At 35.9% G+C, this 25,227-nt stretch overlaps 2 protein-coding genes across 2 annotated transcripts; both read left to right on the forward strand.

Moving 5' to 3' along the window:
• The first annotated feature begins 3,526 nt into the window (after window positions 1–3,526).
• On the forward strand, window positions 3,527–13,369 carry LOC105046715 (WPP domain-associated protein). Its single transcript, XM_010925389.4, has 6 exons — window positions 3,527–3,692; window positions 4,783–7,106; window positions 8,011–8,137; window positions 9,705–9,806; window positions 12,907–12,985; window positions 13,182–13,369. The coding sequence occupies exons 1-5, from the start codon at window positions 3,675–3,677 to the stop codon at window positions 12,967–12,969; spliced, it is 2,634 nt and encodes an 877-aa protein (XP_010923691.1). The 5' UTR covers window positions 3,527–3,674; the 3' UTR covers window positions 12,970–12,985; window positions 13,182–13,369.
• A 2,022-nt stretch (window positions 13,370–15,391) lies between these two features.
• Window positions 15,392–24,743, forward strand: LOC105046716 (histone-binding protein MSI1). The gene is made up of 6 exons (XM_010925390.3): window positions 15,392–15,970; window positions 16,568–16,894; window positions 18,581–18,733; window positions 21,204–21,328; window positions 21,436–21,531; window positions 24,314–24,743. Exons 1-6 carry the CDS (start codon window positions 15,626–15,628, stop codon window positions 24,540–24,542), a joined length of 1,275 nt encoding a protein of 424 aa, XP_010923692.1. The 5' UTR covers window positions 15,392–15,625; the 3' UTR covers window positions 24,543–24,743.
• Window positions 24,744–25,227: the final 484 nt, after the last annotated feature.

Genomic DNA, 25,227 nt, shown 5'->3' on the forward strand with positions numbered 1-25,227 from the left:
ATTTGTCTCGTTATAACATGTAATTATATAATATATAATATACCATGTAACATAAAATGTGTTAGCCTTATTGAAACCAAGCTTGACTAAGCTAATTAGTTTATTTTTGCTTGGCTCGAGATTAATTTCAAGCTTGTTTGGCTGGTTCAAACTTGATTTATTTAGCTGAAGCAAGCTTAATTCAAGCCTTCCTCAAGCTAAGCCGAGCTCAAGCTACTGGAGTCATTTGACAAATCAGTAGGCAACAATATATTTATGTATGCATAACAATCTCATCCTAGGTTTTTAACCCAATATTAGCCTAATCAAGATAACTAAATTATAATGACCAATTTATCGCGGCACAAATGGCAAACGAATCATGATGCCATCCTTGAGCATCATCATTCCTTTGAGCAGTGAACCATGCATTTGGATATATTTTACCAAATCTACCTGCTAGTCGTAGTTCTGCACATTCGTTGGTCTCCAATCCAAGCTTGAGGACCTTCATCTCATTAAATAAATAATGTTGGCAATGAATATTGAATTATTATTATTATTACTACTACTACTACTATTATTATTATTAAAAAAATTCTTAAGAGAGATACGAGTAAAACTCCCTAAAAAAACACCGTCTCCGAATTGCCGCTTCCATGGAATTGCAACATTGCGGCTTCTCTTTGTTCGCCGACTTCAGATCAAAGACAAGATGCGCGCATAATTCCAAAGAAACAATTTGATTCCACCGGGTCCGCTTTTCGGCCGCTCCTCATCATGAGAGACATGGGATCCCCAAACAACCGCACCATCCCTAAAAAGCTACTTTTAACCGGGTCCCATTCACCTTTGCTTTGTTCTTTTTTTCAAAGTTTGGGTAGAAACCCAGTGGCTACTGTTGTTGCTTTTGTTTCTGCCTTCTTTGCTCCAAAGCTATGAGAAGCCATCAAGGGGGTCCAATTGCAAAAAAAGACATTTATCAAACGACCAAAGAAGTTCTTAAGATGACTGTACCAAAAAAAAAAAAGTTCTTAAGATGGATTTGGTGATCAAATATCACTGTCATTAGCCGCTCCTAAAGGATCGATATGGTGGGGTTCGTTACTTATACAACTGTCCCGCATAAAAAAAAAGTGTAAACATAGGACAACGATATGATTTAATGGATTTGGTGGGTAGTTATATTTCATGCTTTGTTCTCCGGTCTGGAAACTGGGATGGATAGTTTCACTTTCTTGTTCTTTGTAATCTTCTTGAGTTATGGGAGAAAGGTTGCATGGAAATTGGTACAAACTAACAAATCCTTGATATACGCAAATTCTTTGGGGGCACAGGATACATTGATCCTGGGCTTAGTTGTACAATGCTATTCCACATTTGAGCTGACATATGTTACTCCGTTTTTCATTTTGTAGCATTTTCCCTAAAAAAAAAAATTATAGTTCCACTATCTACAACCGTGGTTAAACATGGGCTATGCAAATTATCCAGTTATTTCTTTATATGGATTTCAAGTCAAACACCTTAGTTATTTTACTCAGTATTTTATCTATATATACTATGTGAATAAAAATATTATTTTTATCATTTTTTTGATTTTATAAATTTTGATTATTTCTGTGTCTTCTTTATTATTATTTATCTTATAAGATTATACTTTTCCTGTGTATAACTCCAACTTTAGCTTTAGCAGATGTTTGGTTTGCAACTGAAATCAGAATGGGAATGAAAATCGAAATGGCTTGGAATCGAAATCAGAATGGTCAAATCCTCCGAAACGTTTGATTCGTGATCGGAATTGAAATCAGAATTGGAATAAAAATTTGAACCATAGAGGAGAGTAGGAATTGAGTTCTATATAGATTGAGTCATTCTCATTCTACCCCAGAATGAGACTCCTTCCAATCAAATAGTTGGAATGGGAGTCATCCATTTTGATTTCGATTCCAGATCCCCACTCCTCCCAATCAAATAATTTTTTAATTTATTTATTAATGTACTACTTGTGAGTGCCCATGTGTAAAAAATAAAATAAATTGTACTATTTGCATGATATATAAAGTTGTAAATTAAGTGACCACCTTAAGAGGGATCGATCTAGTTCATTCGCTAAAAGATAGATCATTAGATCTTGAGCCTTGAAATGATAATAATAAATTATATAATTATCTTATTTAGTTTAATATATATATATATATATATTTTTACAATGGATAGTACAAAAGGGATAGTAAATCAAATAATGCGAATGGTGATAATGTGGTATCTACGATTGAGACAATAGTATGAGTGCTACTTCAAAGTAATTAGGAGAATGTTTGGTTCACAATCGGAATCAGAATGGAAATGAGAATTGGAATGGCTTGGAATTGAAATCGAAATTGAAATGGCCAAATCCTTCGAAGTATTTGGTTCGTGACCAAAATTAGAATCGAAATCGAAATTACAATGAAAATTTGAATCCATAGAAGAGAGTAGAAATTGAGCCATTCTCATTTCACTTCGGAATCAGAATCAGAATGAAACTTCTCTCAACCAAATGGTTAGAATGGGAGTCATCCATTTCGATTCTGATTTCAGATCCCCATTCCTTCCAATCAAAAACCCCTTAAGAGAATATATAGCAATTAGATAGTTTTTGAAATCATTCCACATGCATGATTTATTCATATACACATAAAAGTAGGTTTACCATGATACAAGATTAAAAATTTAAATCCATTCAAAAAAAATCAAAAGAATAGGTACCTTTTTTGTCCCTTCAATTCTCTTTATCTATTGTACTAACCAACTACTGACAGCTTCTAGGTTCCATATGATTAGTTTGTCTCCACGTTATTTTGAATCTTTATTAGTTATGACCATCTCCAACCTTTAGTCTGCTCCATATAATTTAAATTAATTTTTAAAAGAGAGAGAGACAAGAGAAGTGCTTCTCCCTAGGATGAAAATATTCTTATTAATTACATTAATAATTAAAAAAAATATTAATATTAGAGAATCATAGCCGTCCATATCAATATCTATAAGAACTAATTTAGTACAAAATGTTGATAATTTAGGACTACAAAATACCTACATTGTGCAACCCTCCGCACATGACAATTGTCATATAGCCACATAAAAAGTTATATAGCATACACATGAAAAATTTCACCTATAAGAAGAATTTAGTATAATTTTAAAAATTAATATAACATAAATAGTTGAATACTATATTGCCAAACATCAAATGGCCCAAGAAACATGGCGGTAAAAACATTTAACCATGGTAATATTAGTTTAAAATATTCAATATAAAAGAGAAGAAAAGTCAAACAGAAATAAATAAAGCTTTTCCTGATCTCCAGAGTTTGCTAATTACAATTTACCAACTGTCCGTCCGTGGATCTCGCCTTGGACGTTGTACTTTTTTGGGTTTCAGACAGCTTTCTTTACCAACCAACCTCGACTGCCTTCTCTTGCCGACGACTTTTCCTCGTATTCTGTCCGACTGACGACTCCTTTTGCCTCTCTCTCTCTCTCTTCTCTTAACCCTAAAAAAAATTACCACGTAATCGGACGAAGGGCAAAAAGATCTCCCTCGCAGGCCTAAACATCCCTCCTTTATAGCGTCGGCTCGCTCCTGTGGACGAGACCAAGGGCGGGAAGTTCGAAAAGCTTCCCCCAACCGCCTCCTCTTCGTTGCTTCCATGGACAGGATCGAATCCGTGAGTGCTTTTTCCTTTTTTTGACTGTTGATGGAGTTTCCGATCCGTTTTTTGTTGTTTCTTGTCTGAATTATGGGCGGGCATAGTTGATTTATTTGGAACAGTGGTGTCTTTGGCGTTTTTAGTTGGTGGGATATGGGGATTCATCGATTTGACATCGGTCTTCCAAAAGTTTTCTTGCTTTAAGTTGGAATTCTTAGATTTTATCTGAAATACAAAGATAAGAATTTGGAATTTTATGATTTTGGTTTTTTTTAAATCTTCACCCGTTGTGGCTTTGAGCTAGTTCTGTGGCAATTAATGGACTATTTATGATCTTGGAACTTGTAAATTTGGCATTTTGAAGTAAATTTCATATTATGAGGGTGGTTTCAGGAGTTTTCTACCGTTTAAATTTGGTAGTGGCTTACGGAATTTGGATTACGATGGTAAAGGTCAGGTTTTTAGTTGGAATATTTTATCGTTTGGCAGTTTTTTTTTTTTTTTTGGTTTGGTTGAAGGGTCTCTCTAACTTTGCTCTTTACTTATATTTTCTTTTTTTGGATCGGATTACTCATCTGAATTGAGACTTCGGTTTGTTTTGGTTACATAAACAGAGATAATTTCGTTTTCTACTGGGTTTTGTTTTTGTTTTTGTCTTCTCATTTGCCTCGTACTTAAAACAAGGTGAATTGATTTAGGATCTCCGAATTTCCTACATTTGGCATTTTGAATTAATGTACACTTTTTAGAGGTCAGCTTAAGTACTTTTGTACCTTCAAATTTGGCATTGGCTTGTGGAATTTGGATTAGGATAGTAAAGAAGGGTCTGTTCTAGCTTAAATTCACTGTTTTTGCTATTTTGGTCCGTTTTTTCTCATAAAATTATTTTTCTGCCGGATGAAACATGCATATCTTTCTTTATTATGGAGTTGTTAGCATTTTAGTTTCCTTTGTTCAGAAATTTGCATTAAAAACATAACTGTTTCCATTTTTGAATGGGAGTAGTGGACATTTTAGTTTTGCTTATTCTGGAATTGGCAGTAAAACTAATTTATTTTCTTTTTTTTTTTTTCTAAATTGAACTTGTCGATGACTGGAACTTCTTTAGTCAAAAGCGCAGTTGCCGGTGGAGAATTCTGAGGTCTTGGATGAAATGGCAGGTACTTCAGCTTATAGGTCTTTGCCATCAAGTAGAAATTCTAAGGGGAATGAGAACACCGAGAATGACTCGGTTTTTTATGAAAAGTTTCTCCTTGATGATCTGGATTCTTACTTGGATGAGATAAATGACCGGCTCAGCATTTCAAGAATGGTGAGTGAGTCAGTCATGAAGGGTATAGTAAATGCTGTGGTTGAAGAAGCTGCTGAGAAAATTGATTCAAAGGAAGCAGAAATAGCTAGCTTGAATGAGAGGTTGTGGTCTTCTAAATCTGATGCAGCTATAAGCAACAGGTTAGCATCATTTGTGATGTTGCCAGAATCTTTTGTTGAAATTGAGAAAACAAAATCGGAGTTGCATCAGAGCTGTTTAGATGCAAGCATAGATTTGAATTATGCAAAGCATTTAAGCAGATTAAAGCTTGCAGCAGAAGAACAACTTAATAGGCTTCAAGAGGATCTTCAGGATTTAAAGACCTCGAACTCTCATGGTAGAATAAATGCAGGTTCCATGGATTCAGGAACGTTTAGCATATTTCCTAAAATAAAAGCTGATGAAAAATTGCTTGAAATAGATGAACAAATTGATGGTCTAAAAATAATGCTAGCATCCGGATTTGAACAAATTAATGACATATTTTGCTCGATGAAGGCTTCAATGTGGGAGCAGCAATGGGTACATGAATTTCAGAGGGAAATCAGTAATTTCATGATTCAGAATTATATTAAGGGTCTACATGATGAGTTTGAAACAAAATTGCATGAGCAAAGAGGACCGGTTAACACCTTAATCAAGAGTTGCCAGGAGAAATTTGCAGAGCTAGCTACCGTGCGTGAAGAACTAGATGCTATTTCTAAGTCATTGCTCAGCTCAGATAACAGCCATGAAAGTTTCGAGGAATGGAGTGTTGCAAAAAGAAAGGAATTCTTTCCTGGAAAAGTGTTAGGAAATCATCATTTGCCATCTCATCCCGAGGAAAATGGAAGCACCATTATGGAGAAATCTGGGGACTCTGGCAAAGCCATGATGGAGGTTGCTGATATATCCCAACTGAAGCACATGACAAAAGAAGAACTGGTGTCTTACTTCAGAACTGAAATGACCAAGTTGAGAAGACAACATGAATCAGCTTTGCAAGAGAAAACAGAAGAGTTGTTCAGACTCAAGAGGGAATTCCTCAAGGAAAAGGGTTCATTACCTTTTAGAAAAGATAAGGAGTCTGAACTTCTAAAGAGAAAAATTCTAGAAGTCATTTTGAAACTCAATGAGGTTCTCTTGGACCAAGAGAAGCTGCCTCCAATCCATGATGATCATGATGAGTTATGTCATTTGAAGGACAGAATTGATTCCTTGTTTTTAGAAAATCAGCGCCTACGAAGTTTGCTGTTGGATAAAAGTAGGGAGGTCAAACATCTGTATTCACAGGTCTCTGATGCAGCGAGCCAAATGTCGCTTCACTCATCTGCAGAGGCTAACTTTCTGAAACAAATTATGAAATTAAAAGGAGAGCTGGAAGACTTGAAGATGCAAACTAACATTAGAGATGAATTTTATAATATTCTGTTAAGGGAGTTGATTTGTGAGCATCAATGCAGGATGGAGGATATAAAGATTGAGACCATTTGTCTGCAAGAGATTTATGCTGTTATAATTAAAGGAGTTGCTTGGGATGTTGTTTCTACCATGAATCCTACTATATCAAAATATTATACGGAAAAGGCTTCTCTTGAAACAAAAATTTTGGAAAAAGACAAGGCATTAGGATTAGAAATTGAAGAGAACCAGAAGTTAAAGCAGACTATATCATCAATATCCACAGTGATGAAGGAGAAGGAAAAATTAGCAGTAGATACTGGATCCACACTGATGCAGCAGAAGAAGCAGTTTGACCTAGTTCACCAGGAACTTAGTCTGCTTAGAGACCAGGTATGCAAGCAAGAGGTATTGATATCAGATTTCAAGAAGGAATCACATTCAATGAAGAGTAGATTGAATGAGGCTTTGCAACAACTTCATCAATATGAGTTGGAGATAAACAAGCTAAATGAAAAATTGAAGAGTGCAACAGATGCCTTGGAGGAAGCAGGAAAGCAGAAAGCCATGCTTCATGATATAGTTGAGAAGAAGAAAAAGTCACTATCATTATCTGATGCTAAGGGTAGAGTGCAAGCAAAGCAGTTGGATTGCACTATTGCCGCTGTGATGGAGTTATCAAAAGCGGTTGTAGACTTTGAAAGCATATTGGCAGAGAAAATCAAAAGCACTGAGTCTAGGTGCTTATTCACTGCTTTTTTTCACTTAAATTTTCTAGATTGACAAGTTTATAGCTTATTCTAATATGAATGCATCATAGTGTTTTGCCAGTTAAAGTGGAGTAAGCGGATTAAATTGGTCTTATTCTACTTCAAGCTTGAAATAAGAGTAAACCTAAATGAATAACACATATGCTCCAAGATTTTAACATGCATGCGTATATTACGTACATTATGGTATCTGTTCAGTGTCCTTGCACTTTTCTGTGTACATATGCATGAAATCTTGTTCTTGGATGCTCCAGAATCTCATTCTTGGTGCTCCAGAATTGATATGGGAGGGTGCTGGATTGCACTCTGAATAAAGTGGTTTATGGGCAGTATTTAGCTGCTATTATTTTTCGATAGGTGGTTATATACGCTAAAGGAAATCAGAATATGCTGTTATGCTCATTTTCTTGAAGCCATATTATGGCTGCATAATGGGAAAAATTAAGAGTTTGAGTTTTCAATATTGACTTTTGCCTGGTAATTACTTGTGAAGTCTGTTGTGCAAATGGAGCTAAAATCAGGAATCAGATTTGTGTTGTGTCTGACTTGGTTTAAGAAGAGTGTCTGACAGGTTGTGTTGCAAAATTTTGAAAATATTTGCTTGTTTTAGATGAAGGCATCCGGAAAAATTATTTTGTGTTTTCAAAAGATAATGTCATATAAATAAAGTTCTGCATGTTATGACTTCACTCTCTATTTCACTGCCTCTTTGAAAGTAAAAGCTGTTATAATCAGTGAGGCTTCAATACAATTCAGATCAGGCAACAACTGCATTTGGGTTGAAACATCTGTGACTTTGATTTAATAATTGTATCTTGGTGTTTGCATCTCATGAACTGAATACCTTGAAAGTAATGTTATCTGCTATTAACAGGTTAAAAAGACTGAGTCATCAGTTTGAGCCACTAGTGAAACGGGCTAGCCTTCTAGAGAAAAAGGAATCCTGGTACAAACAAATGCTTGAAATCAGATGTTCTAACCTCCAAAAGGCTGAAGCTGAGGTATATGCATAAATTTGCTTGCTGTCTATGTTTTTATTCCCACAAGTTTGGCCCAAAATTTGCTCAGGTATATTTTGTTAAATCTGTCTGTCATAAATGTTCCTGACTTTAAAAACATCATTAATGATAAAATAAAAATAATTATTCAGCCTTTTCATATGTATGTGCTGCTGGGATAATTTTTTCTTCTGCTATTCACCCTAATTTTTGGGCCAAATCAACTGCCATTTAAAGTTTATGCTCACTTCATGCTAAACCAGTATCATGTTGTATGTGATGTGTGTGATTTGTGAGTTACGTAATTCTACTCAGATTCTTGTTCTCTTGCAACACTGGAGAAATGAATCGTTACATTTTTTTATTGGAAAATTTAATAGTCATATTCTGAACGCTGTTCTTTAATAGAGCCAAATTACTGTATCTGTTTTTACATGCTGAAGCCTCATCTTGATAAAATTTATCACTTAAGTTGTATTTATCTATTGTTTGTCAGTTCTTTACACCTTTAGATTCTGTTTCCCTAGAAAAGAATAACCATAACCAACAAACCATATTTCAATGATTCAGTTTGGCCTTGGGAAAACTTTGATGTCCATTCATATTGAGGGCTAAATCTGCTAGGATGCCGAATCTTCAACTTCCAGCTATGTTATCTCGGTCTTTTCTACTACTGGAGCTTAAGTCTTTTATTTTGTGTGTTCTCCTAGTTTTTCACTTTTCTTTAGCAGTTTAGAAGAACAAAGCTGGATCAAGCCTGGTCCTAATCACACATGGCTTGAAACAAATTTTCAAGCTCGAAATTCTGGATAAAGTTTGACTCTTTCTTAGCTGGACAAGTTTGATCATGCCTGATTTTAAGCTGAACTGAGAAAGAGTCTTCTTGAAGCATCTTGATAGATCTGTGGCTCTTTAATTAAGCCAAACTTGCTTCAAGGTCAAATTAAATGCTTCATATAGATGTTAGGGGTTTGGTATCAGCTATTATATTGATTAAAGTCAAATAAATGTCAGTTATCTTCCCATCTTATATGGCAGTTTGTCTTTTATAATTACAATTTTTTAAGTTTCAATGCTTTTGGATTATGGATTCCCCTTTATCTTTCTGAAGTAGGAAATAAATGGTGTCTTGTTTCTTGCATCACAAATATAGCATTTGCAAGTAGTCTTTAGAGCTGACAAGGAGTATCTGTTTTGACATCCTGAGTTTTAAATCATGTTTCTTTGCATTTGTTTCTTCCATATTTGAAAAATTAGAATTTTTGGAGATAATGTTATGAAATTAAATTAAAATGGAACTTAAATGTGTGCGTAAACAAATACTTGTGCGAGAATTTCCACTGTTTGAAGGGATCTTTAAATTATCAAGGCACAAGAAAACTTACTCTTACAAAATTGATATTTTCTCAAAAAGCATGGCAAATCATAAATTAGCTTGATTTCTGGTAAATCTAAACACACTAGTAATTATTAAATTTTGACATGCCTCATTGTCATGACATTTATTCCAAGAATTTAGCCTTTGCAATTTATAATATGTCTCACTTATTGATATTTTATTTGGACTTAGGTTGATCTTCTAGGGGATGAGGTTGATGCTCTTCTAGGTCTTCTGGGAAAGATTTACATAGCACTTGATCATTACTCTCCAATATTGCAACATTATCCTGGAGTAAGATTTTTTTTTTCATTTTCATTTTGCTTTTGATTATTCTTTTAGCATGTTCTGCAACTTAATCTTGTTAAGAATGATTGATTTTCAGTAGATATTCGGATATAACTAAAAAATTTGGTATTCTTTTTGTTACTCTCTTTTTAATCTCTTAAACAGCTAATGACATTTACATTGCATGCAACTAACACTTCATAAGCTTATAATGGCATACCTATATTACTTCATACACGATGTTTGCAACTTTGGGTTTCCTTTAGGATTATCATACTAATGATGACAAGCATGTTGTAGCAAAATGTATATTTGGTTAGCTTATATATTGCAATATAATATGTATGTTGCATATTCTCATTATGCTTATCGTGTGCTTTTAGGAAGGCATGCTAAGTCATTACAAACTTCACAACCTTAAAAGTAGAAAAGGACCAAAAGGAAATTCTTATGTAGTGAGGAGGGTGTTTTACTATGCCATAAAATGTGATAGATTGATCAGTGTCTTAATTGCAAGGTCCTTTTAATATGACCATCGCTTATAGACATGATCTTCTCCTTTTCCTCGCCTCTGCAGAAATTCTAATGCTTAATTTATGTTTAGAAGCTTAGAATTCATCAATTTGATAATGTGACTAATATGGTCTAGTATAAAACAGTTCGCCGTATCGATATTGGGCCTTGTATTAATGCTAACCCATTACTGTATTGGTACGAGGCCAATCCGGTGTACCGAGTGTCAGTATGCCCCCTATGCCGCATACTGATATCGAACTGGTATGGGTATGGTACATCCCGTACCAGCTGGTTCGGTATGGTACGGTATGGCAAGCCTTAATAAAACTGTTTGCTTTTGATACATTTATACAGCTAGTGTTGTGTGTATCTAGTATTTACTGATTGTATACTTGTTGAGATGATGATGGGCTGATGAGGTTATGTCATTCCTATTGCTGGTTGGTGGTTCTTAAAGCTTTTTAATTATATTAAAGTATTTCAAAGAGGAACAAGTATGATGTAAAAGAAAGGTTCTGGCTGCAGTAAGTTGTGATTCATCTATCAACAGTTCTTTTTCTGAATCAATAATTTGGAACTTAAATGTATTTCTTGGATGTTGAAGTGGCCAAGTCCAAGACCAGTATCAGTTATGAAGAAGTATGATTGATGATTTGGTAATGCTTGAAGCAGAGCCAGCTAATACAGGAACTTCAGGAGATAAGCTGGCAAGTATGCCTTATTAAAAATAATCTAGCTTTACACAGCTTTCATTGTGAGGTTGATTAGTGTGTTTATCATTTATGTGCACTCAACTTTCAGCTAAAATACACCATTTTGCATACTGTGATATTCATAGAGTGCCCCTATGAAAGGTGTTATTCACAGACCTATAGGGCCTTTGATTGGATAGGATCTTCTTTTTTTAGGAGCTTTTCCACTAGATATTGTATGTTTCATAACAGGGAACACTAGTGGTATGGAAATTTGAAGAACATGGGATGGTTGCTAAATCCTCTAGAAGTCTAGCATTGAATGAATTCATGCAGTTGAGGACCTTGTTGCAGGAGAAAGGCTTTGTGATCAATGATCCAAACAAGATGTTTTCTCATATTCAAGCTGCAGTTTACAGTGCTATGAACTGTGCTTCATGAATGGAACACTACAGTAAATTGTGGTGTATAGCTAAATGATAGTTCAAGGGTGTTCAATGCAAGAGTCTTGCTCAACTATAGGGTTTGGGGAGGGTCAAATATATGTAGCCTTACCCCTGCATGCGAAGAGGCTGTTTCCATATTTCAAAACCGTGATACCAAGGTCAAAATGGAGTAACCTATTGTTTCACCAAGGCCAGCTCCAGCTCTCAGAGGTAAGAGAATAAAGGATAGTTACTTATTTAAAAACTACATATTAGTTGGTTGACATCTTAACCAAGTCACTTGTGCGGAGTTGGAACTAGGCACGGAAGAAAAAAGTAAACACCTACATATCTATGTATATATTTATATTTCTATACATGTGTGCAAGTGCATGTATGCATACAAGTGTTTTATAGCATTTTACAGCTTGAGATAGAGTAGGAGGGGGTGGGTGGAAATCTTATTTAATCTTATTTTGAGGGGCGGGGGGGATGAAGCTTATAATTTACCTACTGCAGAGTGCTGAAACCTTATTTAATAAAAACATTTATGCTTTGTGACAAGGTTAATAGATTTATTTTGAAATTTTAATTTAATGCGTTTGATTATTTTGGGCCTATTTATGTTGCCCACATCGTTTGTAAACAATCTATAAGTGAAACCTTCATAAGGCTTGTTTAAGTCGTTTCTTCTTCATGATTTTTATTTTTTTAAAAAAGAATTAAAAAGGAGGGTGAAACATATGTCAATGATGGAGTAGGTCTCCCTCCTTTCTTTATCTTCTCTTTGTGAACATTCTTTCCTTTTTATCTGTCCCTAGCTCATGGCATTTTTGCTTTTCTTTATTACTTCTGTTTTATATATCCCATTGACAAGGCATAGGGCTATACTTGGGGTCAGCATATATGGAATTTACATTACATGCACCATTGTTAGAGGTCTAAAGCCTAAGGCCACAGCAATTATAATTATACATTATTTAAATGCTTCCTAGGAATTTTCTTCCTATCATTTTCAACAATCATTGCTTCCTTATCTTGCTCTTCAATCTCCTTCCACATCAATAAACTATCATTTACATTTAAAACATGTCAATTTTTGAAGAGAGTGGCATAAAGATTATCTATTGTTTGTCTTTTTAGTCTTTACAGATGATTTCACAGGCATGAATGTCTTGTTGTGTAACATGATATGATCATGTCAAGTTGACGCACGATAGGAAACCACTTGATACTTAAAATTATAGATATTTTTGCAAGTGAAGATTGTTGAAAATATGCTTTTGATGCTGAATGCACTTTGAAAAAGAAAAACATTTGCTTTTGAGTGTATATCATATCTATAACATGATATGATACAGTTTCTTCATGTTTTCTTTTTCAAAATTGTATATATTTTTGCATGAAGATCATCGAAATGTGCTAATTTTTTTATTCATCAATATTAATTTTTTTTTTTTTACATTGTGGCAGGTGATGGAGATTTTAAAATTGGTTCAAAGAGAACTAAAAGGAGAAAATATTTATAATAGTTGATCTATTGCTGTGCCAGGTAATCTACCAACGTGGTTCAACATATATTTGTGCTTTAGTATGAGATCGTAAAACATCGTGCAATAGCTCCTGGCATATCAAACACAGAACTCAAAATTGACTATATTGCATAATTCGATAGCCTACTTTAGATGTCATTTATCAAATACTGCTAGTCTTGATATTTCTTTTGCTATTCATTCTTTTGCTGTCAGGTTTAGACAGGTTCCATGGATTTTTTTTCCAGCAAGCATAGGATGCAGTGTACATTTTCATGTGAGCATCTGTCAAGAGCCATAGTATTCGTGTTAATATTTCAAGGAAGCAGTCATTACCATGTCAAGGAGTCAGAACTAGCAGTGGCCGAGCTAAGCTATTCTTGGTGCAATGGTAGCTGTATGGGCAGGTAGATGCTTGAAGTTGCTGGTAAGTGCTTTTTGGTGTTGGCTTCGTTTGTTGATCAACTGCAATTAAAAGTTTGAGAAAATGAAAGGAAGCTGTTGGTTGCTTTCCATCTCACGTGGAATCATGGATATCATGCAATGCAAGCTCAATCGTATATGATGTAAATGCTGGTATATTTGTTCTTTTTGCAGTAAATTATTTGTTTATTTACACGAATAGCTTGTGGAATTTGCTTGTAATCCATTTGAGGGCTTTTTGATTGGCCAAGCCATATCTTGCATCATCCTCTCATTTAGCAATTGAGATGATCTAGTTGATGCAAGGCCATTTTCACATAATACAAGGTAAATTTAATTTTAGTCTACAGATGGAGGACAGATTTTAAATTAATGATTTCTTCCTTATTCTTTTAGCTCCGGCTGATTGTATATTGCAACATTCAGTGGAAACAAAGCAATGTAAAAAGAAATTTTGGTGAACTTTCTGAAGGAAAATAGATTAGCAACTGTGACCTATTGCAGTGTCTTGATTCCAATTCAAGATCTCATAACATTTAGACAAATATATGGAGTAGCTTTATGATGTATCAGTCCTCCAGGAAAGTATGAGCTCAGTTTGGTGAATCATAAACAAAAGCTTTTTGGATTACTATGTTCTTGTGTGGTGGAGATTAAAGATATTTCATTAATATTCCCTTTCAATACCATAAAAAAAAAAAGAAAAAGATATTAGCACCCGATTTAATCATTATTCTCACACTGCAATGCTAGTTTTATTACAACAACTTATTGAATAAACTAAATCTCGGGTGCATATATTACTCAAACTAGTTTTTTATATGCCTTCGTTCCCTCTTCCATGCAACCAAAATGCTTTTGGAAAATTAGTGGAGCCCCATTTGGTAAGTGTCTGGTCAGAAGTGCAGGAATTTCTAACTAAATCACGTTCAGAGGAAGCAAGTTCAGAGGAAGCAACCATTCGTGTAGTAAACTGAAAGCCCAGCAAGTTCTGCGAAGTACGTGTTCAATAACCAGATAGGCTTAGTGTTCTTTTTACCAGTTTATACCAGTAGCATAGATAATTGATATGTTCTACTGATTATTTGGACAGAAAAAAATCTACTCTTGTTTTTTGTTACTTTTTTCGTTAATGAAAGGCGTTTTTAGGTATTTTCACCAATCATGTGAGTATAGAATAAGGGGATAATAGGATTCTAGGGACCCTGAGGAACTTTTAATCCTGATTATCCCTATTTTTACCGAATTTTTGGGGATCACTAGTTCCATGTCATGCTTTGGTCCGTTTGATATTTTATCCCTGAGATAAGGCAGGACAAATGCCTTACCACACCTCCTAGCGCGTAAGAGGTGGAGACCATACAAGAAGCAGGACAAACAGGCTAGTTTCAAAACCACATAAGAGATGGGATTTGGGCACTTATCCTGCTCTACCTTTGGAACTAATGCCAAACACACCAATTAATGGCTTGGAATTGCTGAACTTAGGATAACCAGGGATCAACGAATACCCAAGATACCCTGACATTGGAGTTATCCATATATTTTATCCCACGTTTTCTATTGAAGCAACCAAAACAACTCTTTATCAGTGGAAATAAAACATAAAGAGAATCACATTCTTGTCTTGAAACCTAACAATAATTATACTACTTGCGTCAATGCAATTATGACGCGAGAATAAGGATAGTTTATTAAGAAAATTATCCCACCTTATCTTGCCTTCCGCTGGAATTATGCTAGCCCACGAGGATAACTAGAAGTTATTCTTGAATTGCCTGTTTTCTTGCCTGACTAGACCTAAAAGCCAGGATAAGCTGTGTATTTCTTGAACCCTAGCTGATCACATAGATCCACTTAGGTCTAATTGGGATGGGATTAAGTTGGATGACCAAATCCATTCACAGCCCTACTCAAATTAACTCATTATTTTTTGCTATTTTCTAAATGACCAAACCAACTATGGACGTTTTGTTTATTCCATCTCTCTTCCTGGCCCCCTATAGAAGCCCTCTCCAAGTCTCCTCCCTCCCGTTCCCCAACTCTCCCCCTTCTCTCTTTGCTCTATTCCATTTCCACTCCCTCCAGAATTCAAACCACCCGCCAAAATCCCCGCGCTTCTTCGCATCAAAACAAAGGAAGAGCAGCGAGTCTCCGAAGAGGAGGCCAGCGGAAGCAATCGAAGGTATCAGAGCCGAACGAAAGGGAGGGAGGAAGGAAGGAAGTGGAGAGGTGCGATGGCGAAGGACGAGGACGAGTTCCGAAGCGAGGTCGAGGAGAGGCTGATCAACGAGGAGTACAAGATCTGGAAGAAGAACACGCCGTTCCTCTACGATCTGGTGATCACCCACGCGCTGGAGTGGCCCTCGCTCACTGTCCAGTGGCTCCCCGGTCGGGACGAGCCCCCCGGTAAGGACTACTCGGTGCAGAAGATGATCCTCGGGACTCACACCTCCGACAACGAACCCAACCATCTGATGCTCGCCCAGGTCCAGCTCCCCCTCGAGGACGCCGAGAACGACGCCCGCCAGTACGACGACGAGCACGGCGAGATCGGTGGCTTCGGCTGCGCCAGTGGAAAGGTGATTTTCTTTTTCTCTACCCTTCTTCGATCAGTGTTATGTTCTCGCAATGAGTGATTGTTTTCTGATACTTTTGGACTCTGAGGGTTTGGTCGATTTCAATTCCCGGAGTTCTTTTCTTGTAGAGAAATATTGTTCCTTATTTTTTTTCTTTTGATTTATCATTTCTTTTTATATTTAGAGTGGCTATTGCGTTATTTTAAGTGCTGGGTTTGGATTAGATATTAGCAGAGATTGGATTTGTTTCTGCCATGTTTCTCGTTTTAGGGTTTTGCGTAGGATGGGATCGGATTTTTTTTTTTTTGAAATTTTCTTTGAACATTTTTTTCTGTTATTAATTCATTATTGTGCTTGGTTATAGGATAGCAAGTAATCAAACATAACTGATTGAAAATCCTTGCATACAAAGTCATGAACCTATATGGGAGCTTCCATTTTTCACTCATTTTCAAGAATGTGCTTTCAGAGATTAGTTTTTTGCAGTTCTTGCTGATTGATAGGGTATTGGCGGTTCTGACATGGCAGAATCTCCTGTATGATGCACAAAGTGCCAGTAATGCTTCTGATGTAATTTTCAAACTTGTTTTTATTATGCAGGTGCAAATAATTCAGCAGATAAATCATGACGGAGAGGTCAACCGAGCTCGTTATATGCCTCAAAATTCTTTTATAATTGCAACAAAGACTGTTAGCGCAGAGGTATATATTTTTGATTACAGCAAGCATCCGTCAAAGCCTCCTATAGATGGTGTATGCAATCCTGATTTGAGGTTGAGGGGTCACAATTCTGAAGGATATGGTTTATCTTGGAGCCCTTTCAAGCAAGGCCATTTACTGAGTGGTTCTGATGATGCTCAAATGTGCCTTTGGGACATTAATGTAACTCCTAAAAATAAGGTTCTTGATGCTCATCGGGTTTTTAAGGTTATATTCTTACACATATACTAAATTGAGTTTTGCAAATAGTATACATGTTTTATCCTTTGTTTGTTTGCTCAAATTACATCTTTTTATTTACCTTAAAAATTTTTTAGTTACACTTTGCTACTAATGATATAATTCGGAGGCAAATCATGAAGGAGGTTACATGTAACTTGAAGAGATGGAGCATATAACTGATTAGGGTGGCCCACTGCACAAGGTTCTTACCGTTGTGGGGTTTGGGGATGGTCAGATGTATGCTACGTTACCCTCATGTGTGGAAAGACTATTTCCGTGTTTCAATCCCATGACCTCCATGTCACAATGGAACAACCTTGCCATTGTGCCAATGTTTATGATAGACTGTGAAAAAATTAAGTAATTGATTCATAGGGTTGCAAGCATGGATGATACATGAACAATGAAAATTACTGGTATATGTAGACCCAAGAGTCAACTGAGAATAGGATCTTGCTTTATTTGCTGTTTGATGATTGTCAACATAAGCTCACAAGACAGAAGATGCATAAGGATTGCTTATGTTGTTTGCTAGAGTTGGGTGGTTACTATTAGAAGTTAAATGGGTAGAATTTTGGTGAGATGATTCAGAAGATGGGATGTATTTGCTATTCCAGTTTATTATAGGTTAGAGCCGAAATTCTTACCTTGTAAGGGTTTTAATATTAATAATGGGTTGAAGATGGAAATTACAAATGATTTGGACAAATGGGATATTTCATAACAAGTTTTCATCTTTACATTTATTTGACTAATAGTCTATTTTCTTGAGCAATCTTATAGTCTATTGTTGTGGAACATTATTATATACTGGATCTTAATAGCCAGAATCTTGTGACTAGGGCCCATATCCACTCGATGACATCATTAGTGTACCCACTTCCTAGGTTTTTTCTTTAAAACTTTTTGTGGGATCCACTTTCTTACTCCTGCATCTGAATTTACTCCCAAGCCCAATCCTGACTCAGGTAACTAAGACTTGAGCTATCCTTTTAGTTTGCTTGGCATTTTTGTGATCTTAAAAACATGTAGCAACTAGGATTGTGAGTTTGTCATGTCATGTGAGGATGTAGAAAGATGTACTCAATAGGTTTTGAAATTTGTGGTCCACATACTGAGAATTTAAAATAATGTCATTTTTTGCCAAATCACTTATTTTAGCTAAATTTGTATGTGTGTGTGTGTGTGTATATATATATATATATGTTTGTATGTATATGTATATATATAACAATGTATGGAACCCTTAAGAGATTGAATTTTATGCAGGATATAGTCCCACCTGATAGTTGTTAGCTTAGCTGGTTGGCAGCCCTCTCCAAAGGGCTTGCCCTTGGGGAGGTCCAATGTTCAAAGCGTGGTGGTGGCACATTACCACTATATCTTGCAGATGTATACACCTAATTATTGTAATTAAGCAATGTATCATCCTCTGTCATGATTTTGCATCTTCACAAATGCAAAGGCTCTTGTGCATGGGCAAATAGCAATAGATGTAGAAGGCACCGCATGTTTCCTCATATATTCTTTTCTCTTTACTTTGTTATACTTAATAGTTCACAACTCCCCATTCTTTCTTGAAGTGTCACTTATTTGGATACAATACCTTTGAAGTGGTGTTACTCTTTTGAATAATGTTGAATTTTGAAGTCATGATTTTCTGGGAAATAGATTCATGAAGGTGTTGTTGAAGATGTTGCTTGGCATTTGAGGCATGAACACCTGTTTGGTTCCGTTGGTGATGATCATTATTTGCTCATATGGGATCTTCGTACACCAACAGCTGACAAGCCAATTCAACAAGTAGTTGCTCATCAAGGTGAGGTGAGTGTCTTGATTTGTATGAATGTCCCCCCCCCCTCTGACATAATTAATCAACATTGTGATTTTCGTATCCTTTCATTTTTAATGTAGCTTATGTTATTCTGCTGCCAGTGGTGCCTCCTTCTGGTTATCAGCATTAAGTTTTTGCTAGTCAGTTAGAAATCACTATGATCATACAACTTTTCTTCTTTTCATAAATAACTAAGCATATAATTCTACATCATCCCCTCTTTTCATTATGCCTCTAAGGTATCCAGTGAGTTGAAATAGATTTTGTTGAAATTGGATAAATCGTACACATCTTTCTCCATTGGTCTATAGCTGACATGGAATGACTTTGTAGATATTTGAATGAATTGATGTTGATTGAATACCTTTTTTATGTAGGTTTCAATTGTAGGAGTTGTTAAAGAAGAATTCGTTACAAATGTCGTTGATCTTCTACTTTCTTCTATTCTGGCTGGAATAACTAGAAAGCTTCATAGTCTTCTGTAATTTTCTTAAACACCTTGTTTGTCACCATAGTCTACTCCAGCACATATTTGGGATGGTTCCATCAATATGTAATGAGTTGATTGCTTAACCATTACTGGATTAGTTTCACTTTCTCTAGGCTTTTAAGTATTCTCCTATTTAAGATAGGTAGATGAGCAATGACAAGTGATATTTTTTGACTGTATATAAACCATCCAGCAAGCTGATATCCATATCTGGAATAATGAATGTTGTTTATGTCTTGGTTATTAAGTGTCTATAAAGTTGAGGATATTAAGAATTACAGCACTTTTAGAGTAGACGGATTGTTTTTTGTTCGGTGACATTTTTTAATGAAACCAGCTGAAAAGTAACTATCAGTTGGGTTAATTCATCCACAACCAGGCAGATTGAAGAAATGGAAGTATAGGGCAATTTTAGATTTTGTGACTCCCCTTTCTCCCCCTCAAGGATGTGCTTGGCATTGCTTCTGCTTCCTGAAAGGTGATTCTCAAAAATGTCTTTCATCTAAAGGTTGCAAAATATTTTTCCTCTAAGCATCACTAAACATGCCATGGTAACATATGCTGATTAATTTCCATGGAGGGCTTCTTTCAGCTGTAAGGCAGCCTTCATTGGTTAGGAGCCGTAAGTTTCCACCTTCCTAGGTAATGCAAATTGTGAAACCAAAATGCTTTCTGAAAGATAAGCATATTGTCAAAAATATGATTGATGAATAACCTTCTTGTGTTTTATCTTCATGCCAGTTGAACTTTCAAGCTCACAAATTATGTATGTCCACTCTATATCGTTAAAGTATATTGGTGCAGTCTGTGCTTGACTAGCAACCTTTGTTTGCCTCATGTTTAAAGGTTTTATACATTTTTATTTTCCTTGTTTGCATTTCTTTGGGACCATGGAATTGTTAATGACCAAATAATATCCAGTTGCACTCCCATCAGCATATTTGGATATTGAGAAGTTGATATGTCTGAAGGGGTTGGTATGCTGTCTGGTACTGGACCCCATATTAGTGCCACCCTATCACTATATCAATATGCCTGATATGGGGGCTGGTTTGATGTATTGAGTGTTAGTATGCCCCTTGTATCATGTATCAGTATCGACCTAGTACACTACAATATGCCCCCCTTGTATCATGTATGAGTATCGACCTAGTACACTACAATACGCCTCATATCATGTAGTTTGGTATGATATGACGTACCTTGGTTTATTTAGTGTATTTTCATGTTGTAAAGACAAACATGAGCTTTTATCCTATTTTAAGACCATGCAAAGTTATCCCTTCTCTTTCTGTGAATTTGAAGTTTGCATGCATATATAACCTTTATAGAAATAAATTACAATAATACAATGTTATGATTAGTATAGTCTTCAATAGTCAGATAAATACAATATTTCAAATATGTTTGCTATCATCTAACTGGACAAGCTTGACTGTATGTATTGTTATCATATGTTGTATTGAGTTATCAACAGGTGACTTATAAAAGAGTATATAATGGAATAAGCTAGACTACTATAGTGGTAGTAAACATTGCTTTATGCACGAAAACATGCCTTGTCCCATCTCAGCTGGGTGAGCTATAGGGATCAATTTATGAATCAATACTTCATTTTCTTTTAAAAAAAATAAAGTATCGATCTCAAGTTCTCAACCTAAATCACTCTTCATGGTTAATGTTGCAAACCTGCAAAATTGTCCTTCTTGAGATCTTTATGTCAACATGGTCTTTTCTAACAATATAAAAGCAATTCAGAGAAAAGATGTGGGGCCTTTAACATTGTTCCCCGTCACTATCTGTTTATTTTGCAATACTTATTTCACTCTACTTGTGTTGATATTAACATCTGATGCTTTCTTGCATCAGATATTAAATTATATTCTTTTTTTTTATAATTATTTATGTAGTGATAACTGCGAGACCTACAAATCAATGACCCTGACTTCCAAACCATGATTCTGTGGCAGGTTAATTGCTTAGCATTCAATCCCTTTAATGAGTGGGTTGTAGCAACAGGTTCAACTGATAAAACGGTTAAGTTATTTGACCTCCGCAAGCTCAGTACTGCTCTTCACACCTTTGACAGTCACAAGTAAATGAAGTCTTATATTGTATAATTGCTCCATTGGTTGATTTGCTGTATATATTGATTTGATGATAGAAATGCTCACGTCATTTGCAACTTTGCTTGGTGATTAGGGAGGAGGTTTTCCAAGTTGGGTGGAGTCCAAAGAATGAGACTATCTTAGCTTCTTGTTGTCTTGGTAGAAGGCTTATGGTGTGGGACCTTAGCAGGTAATATTCTCACAGGACTTTGCTATAGATGTTATCTCTCTTGGCTATTTTAAGATACTGATAGCTAAGAGTATTCTTTCTGTATGTGTTTTTGTTGTAGAGTAGTTCTATTCAAATTTGTCCTTGCATCTAGAGCATAGTTGGAGTAGAAATAACAAAAACCACATTAGACATGGTTTTGCTAAAAATTGCTTTTTCAATATCTTGTGATATCAGAATTTGATCATGACAAATATTTGAAATGCATCATTTTTGAAAGTTAAACCAAAACAGACCTATTAAGTGATATAATCCCCATGCTCCGAGAGAGAGAGAGAGAGAGAGAGAGAGAGAGAGATCAGCTTCTTATCTTCGTGCTGCTTCTATTTTGCCTCTTTTCTTATAGCTACTCTTTTCCTCTTGGGACTCACTTTATCATGCTGGTGTGGCATTTGATAAATTTTGGAATAAATAGTTATGGCTTTTAAAATCATATATAATATCAGTTTAATTTTTAAGACTTCTAGTTTTTTATGTTTGGAATGTTGATGTTTTGGGATTTATGCTTAGTAACTCCACATGTGTAAACAGTATGTACTGCATATATGTTGCCAATAGGCTCTAATATTTAGTTTCTTTCGAAACTGGATCATTTTGAAGTACATGGCATCATCGAACCTGCAGTCTGCAGATTGTCACTATGATTTCCTGGGGAAATGATACCTTAAAATTATAAATTATTGTGCAATCATATAGAGCATTGCTTCACATATTACAAAACTTCATATAAAATTAACATTTATGTCACCATGTATAGGTTATTATATTGGCCTGTAATATTTATATCATAAAGATGACAATGTTTTCCAAAGCTTGCATCAGAAACATATGGGATGTCATGGTATGGTCTCCATCCTTTTCAAATAGTGCTGTCCTATGCCTGTGAATGCCCATTAGGCATGACCAAGGATTGCTTGGTTAAGTGGAACGACATCATACTACCATTTCAAGCTCTGGTTAAATTAGCCATAGTTTATTTGTTGTTTTCAGTTTTTATGATATCTGGTAATGAACAGTAGACCTGTAATTTGGAAAGTTAATTCAAAGTCTAGTTTTAGGAGTCCTGTAATACTTCTAGTTGGATTAAAACAGGCATCAATTAAAAACATATTGCATCACCGAAGAGATTTTGTGATGAATTTGGAGAAAAGAGCAGTGACATTCAATAGCTTATTCGATAAGCTTTCATCGGCTTAACAATCATATGAGTAAGAGAGCTGATGGAGACAATGCTGTTTTACCCCAGAACTGTCTCAAACCACCAGAAACTGCTGTTTTGCCTTTTTTTCTGTCAGGATGACAATAAATGGCCGAAATCCTAACTTGTTTTTGAGTCTTTTCTAATATGTCTAGGATCTCTAAGGTGCTTCAAGAGTCTTAGGTCAGTGGGGATGCCCTAGAGCTCCTAAATATCACTCTTATATTTGCGTTTACTGTTTTACACAAAGTTAATATAAGTTTGAGGTCTGTCTTGGAGTGTTTGTTGCTCTTTTTCTGGTGGAGTGCTAATTCTTAACCAGTACTGTGGTGCTGGTTCCACTGGAGCTTGACATACTTTAATGTTGATTTCAAGGAAGCTGACAGGCAATTCTTCCACGAGCCACATTGTTGATTTTGTGTAAGGGTTCACAGGACATGCTGATCAGTCACTAATCTCTACCTCATTCTCTATCAGTAAACTATTTTAGATATTCCTCCATACATTTTGCTTTATTGCTATTTCATCACCTTACCAAGTCAAAGGAGATCTTTTGGGTCCCTTGTGTGGTCAGACCCAGGTTTTTATCTTGTCCTGGATACAAGCAAAGCACCACTTCCACAACCCAATGGTATTCCATTTTCACCTATCCTAAGCCCAAAGAAACTTTCAGGTCCTTTTGTGTGGTTGGACAGAGGTTTCTCTTGTCCTGGATCCAAGCAAAACCTTGCTTCCGTGACTCTGTTGAATTCCATGTGTTTCTCTGATTTCGCGTGTTTCTTCACAACCTGATGGTGGCATGCTGCCGAAAATTTTATTGGCTCTGTAGTTTGACTTGCAAAGATTTTATCTTATTGAGAGGTCAGAATGTGGCACACGAAGTGGTGGGATGTCAGGTGGATGCCTGTTTTGACTACCACTGTTTTAGATTTAATGAAGCCTGAAAAATGTAGAAAACAGGAGTTTTTTGTGCTTTTATGGCAGTCAGAATATTCTGTAGGTTCATTTAGTAAAAGCCAATTATCCTGTTTACCAAGAAAAAGGGCCAATTATCCTGGCACTAAAACAGCTTTTTAGGTTGCTCCTTTGTAACTACATTTTGCCTTTCCTGATAATGTGATAAAGTTGGCTTGAAGTTGACTGCTATCCTGGGGCATTTCCCTCTAGTTTTATTTGTCGGCAATGTGATCTTTGAGAACTTAAATACAAGCTTCTCTTTTATTGAAATTGTTCTATTTGTCGATCAGTAATTTCATATGTACTTAATTCATCATGATTTCTTTATTCTACTACATCAGTGGGCTATGACAGGGCTTATCTAACCTGTGAGCGGACACCCATGTTTGTTAAAAGCATTTTCTGCTTCTTTCTTTTTTATCTTCTTTTCTCTGCCTGATTCTGTCTATCCATCAAAGCAAATTGTTCTATATTCATGTAAATGTTGTGTGTCCTTGTAGATGATAATTGCATGTTCCAAGTACTGGAACATGGTATCTCATTTATTTGACTCCAGAGATGCACATTTTGAAGTAATTTTTGTTACAGGATTGATGAGGAGCAAACACCAGAAGATGCAGAGGATGGCCCACCAGAGCTACTTTTTATTCATGGAGGCCACACCAGCAAGATCTCCGATTTTTCTTGGAATCCTTGCGAGGACTGGGTCATTGCTAGTGTTGCTGAAGATAACATCCTTCAAATATGGCAGATGGCAGAGAACATCTACCATGATGAAGATGATTTGCCTGGTGACGAACCACAAAAAGCTCCTTAACCTTCAAATTCTCAACTCTAAAGCACTAATTTATGGAATGACAAAAAGATGTGAGACGTTGATAAAGACAGGTTTAGGCTTCTTTATATTTTTGGTGACTTCTGTAAATGAGGCATCCTGAAATGCAGTCTGCGTATCACTCCTTTTGTTTCTCTAATGACTAATTGTATCTATTATCCATGTTGAATTGTTTGCCTATTATCAACTTAGCTGTTGCATTTTTGACATTGATGCAAGAACACTTGATTAGACTTGGACTCCATGTTGAGAAGGTAATGAAACCTGCAAACATGCAAGCCAATGTGCCTTCAAAAGAAGGCAATCATTCAGAAAATCTTCTTGGAGTCGAGTGTGGAGAAATAAAACCTACAGATCCGAGACCTTTTCCCACCAAGAGTCCTTGGATGGGAAGTTTGAACTAGTTTGAAATGTGGAGAATGGGGAACCATGGTGAACGTGAATTATTCCTATGGGCTGACATGGGCATTCATGTGTGGTGCTATGGTTGCACCATCTGTTTCTATCTGGATTCTCAAGTTCGTTGTTTTATACTTGCTTCTTCCATGATCAAAATCATAACAATGAGCAATAACAAAGCTAAAACTTAATTTGTAGAACAATGGCCCTTGTGACATGTCATCATTAGCATCATCTTGGGCTATTGTTTGGACTTTGTTGGAAAACA

Source organism: Elaeis guineensis, chromosome 6, assembly GCF_000442705.2.
Source record: "Elaeis guineensis isolate ETL-2024a chromosome 6, EG11, whole genome shotgun sequence".
Lineage (NCBI taxonomy): Eukaryota > Viridiplantae > Streptophyta > Magnoliopsida > Arecales > Arecaceae > Elaeis > Elaeis guineensis.

Coding starts and splice junctions, on each gene's coding strand:
- LOC105046716 (XM_010925390.3), top strand. CDS start 15,626: ATGGCGAAGGACGAGGACGAGTTCCGAAGCGAGGTCGAGGAGAGGCTG. Junction 15,971..16,567: donor TCGGCTGCGCCAGTGGAAAG/GTGATTTTCTTT, acceptor TTTATTATGCAG/GTGCAAATAATTCAGCAGAT. Junction 21,532..24,313: donor ATGGTGTGGGACCTTAGCAG/GTAATATTCTCA, acceptor TTTTTGTTACAG/GATTGATGAGGAGCAAACAC.
- LOC105046715 (XM_010925389.4), top strand. Junction 7,107..8,010: donor ATCAAAAGCACTGAGTCTAG/GTGCTTATTCAC, acceptor TGCTATTAACAG/GTTAAAAAGACTGAGTCATC. Junction 8,138..9,704: donor TCCAAAAGGCTGAAGCTGAG/GTATATGCATAA, acceptor ATTTGGACTTAG/GTTGATCTTCTAGGGGATGA.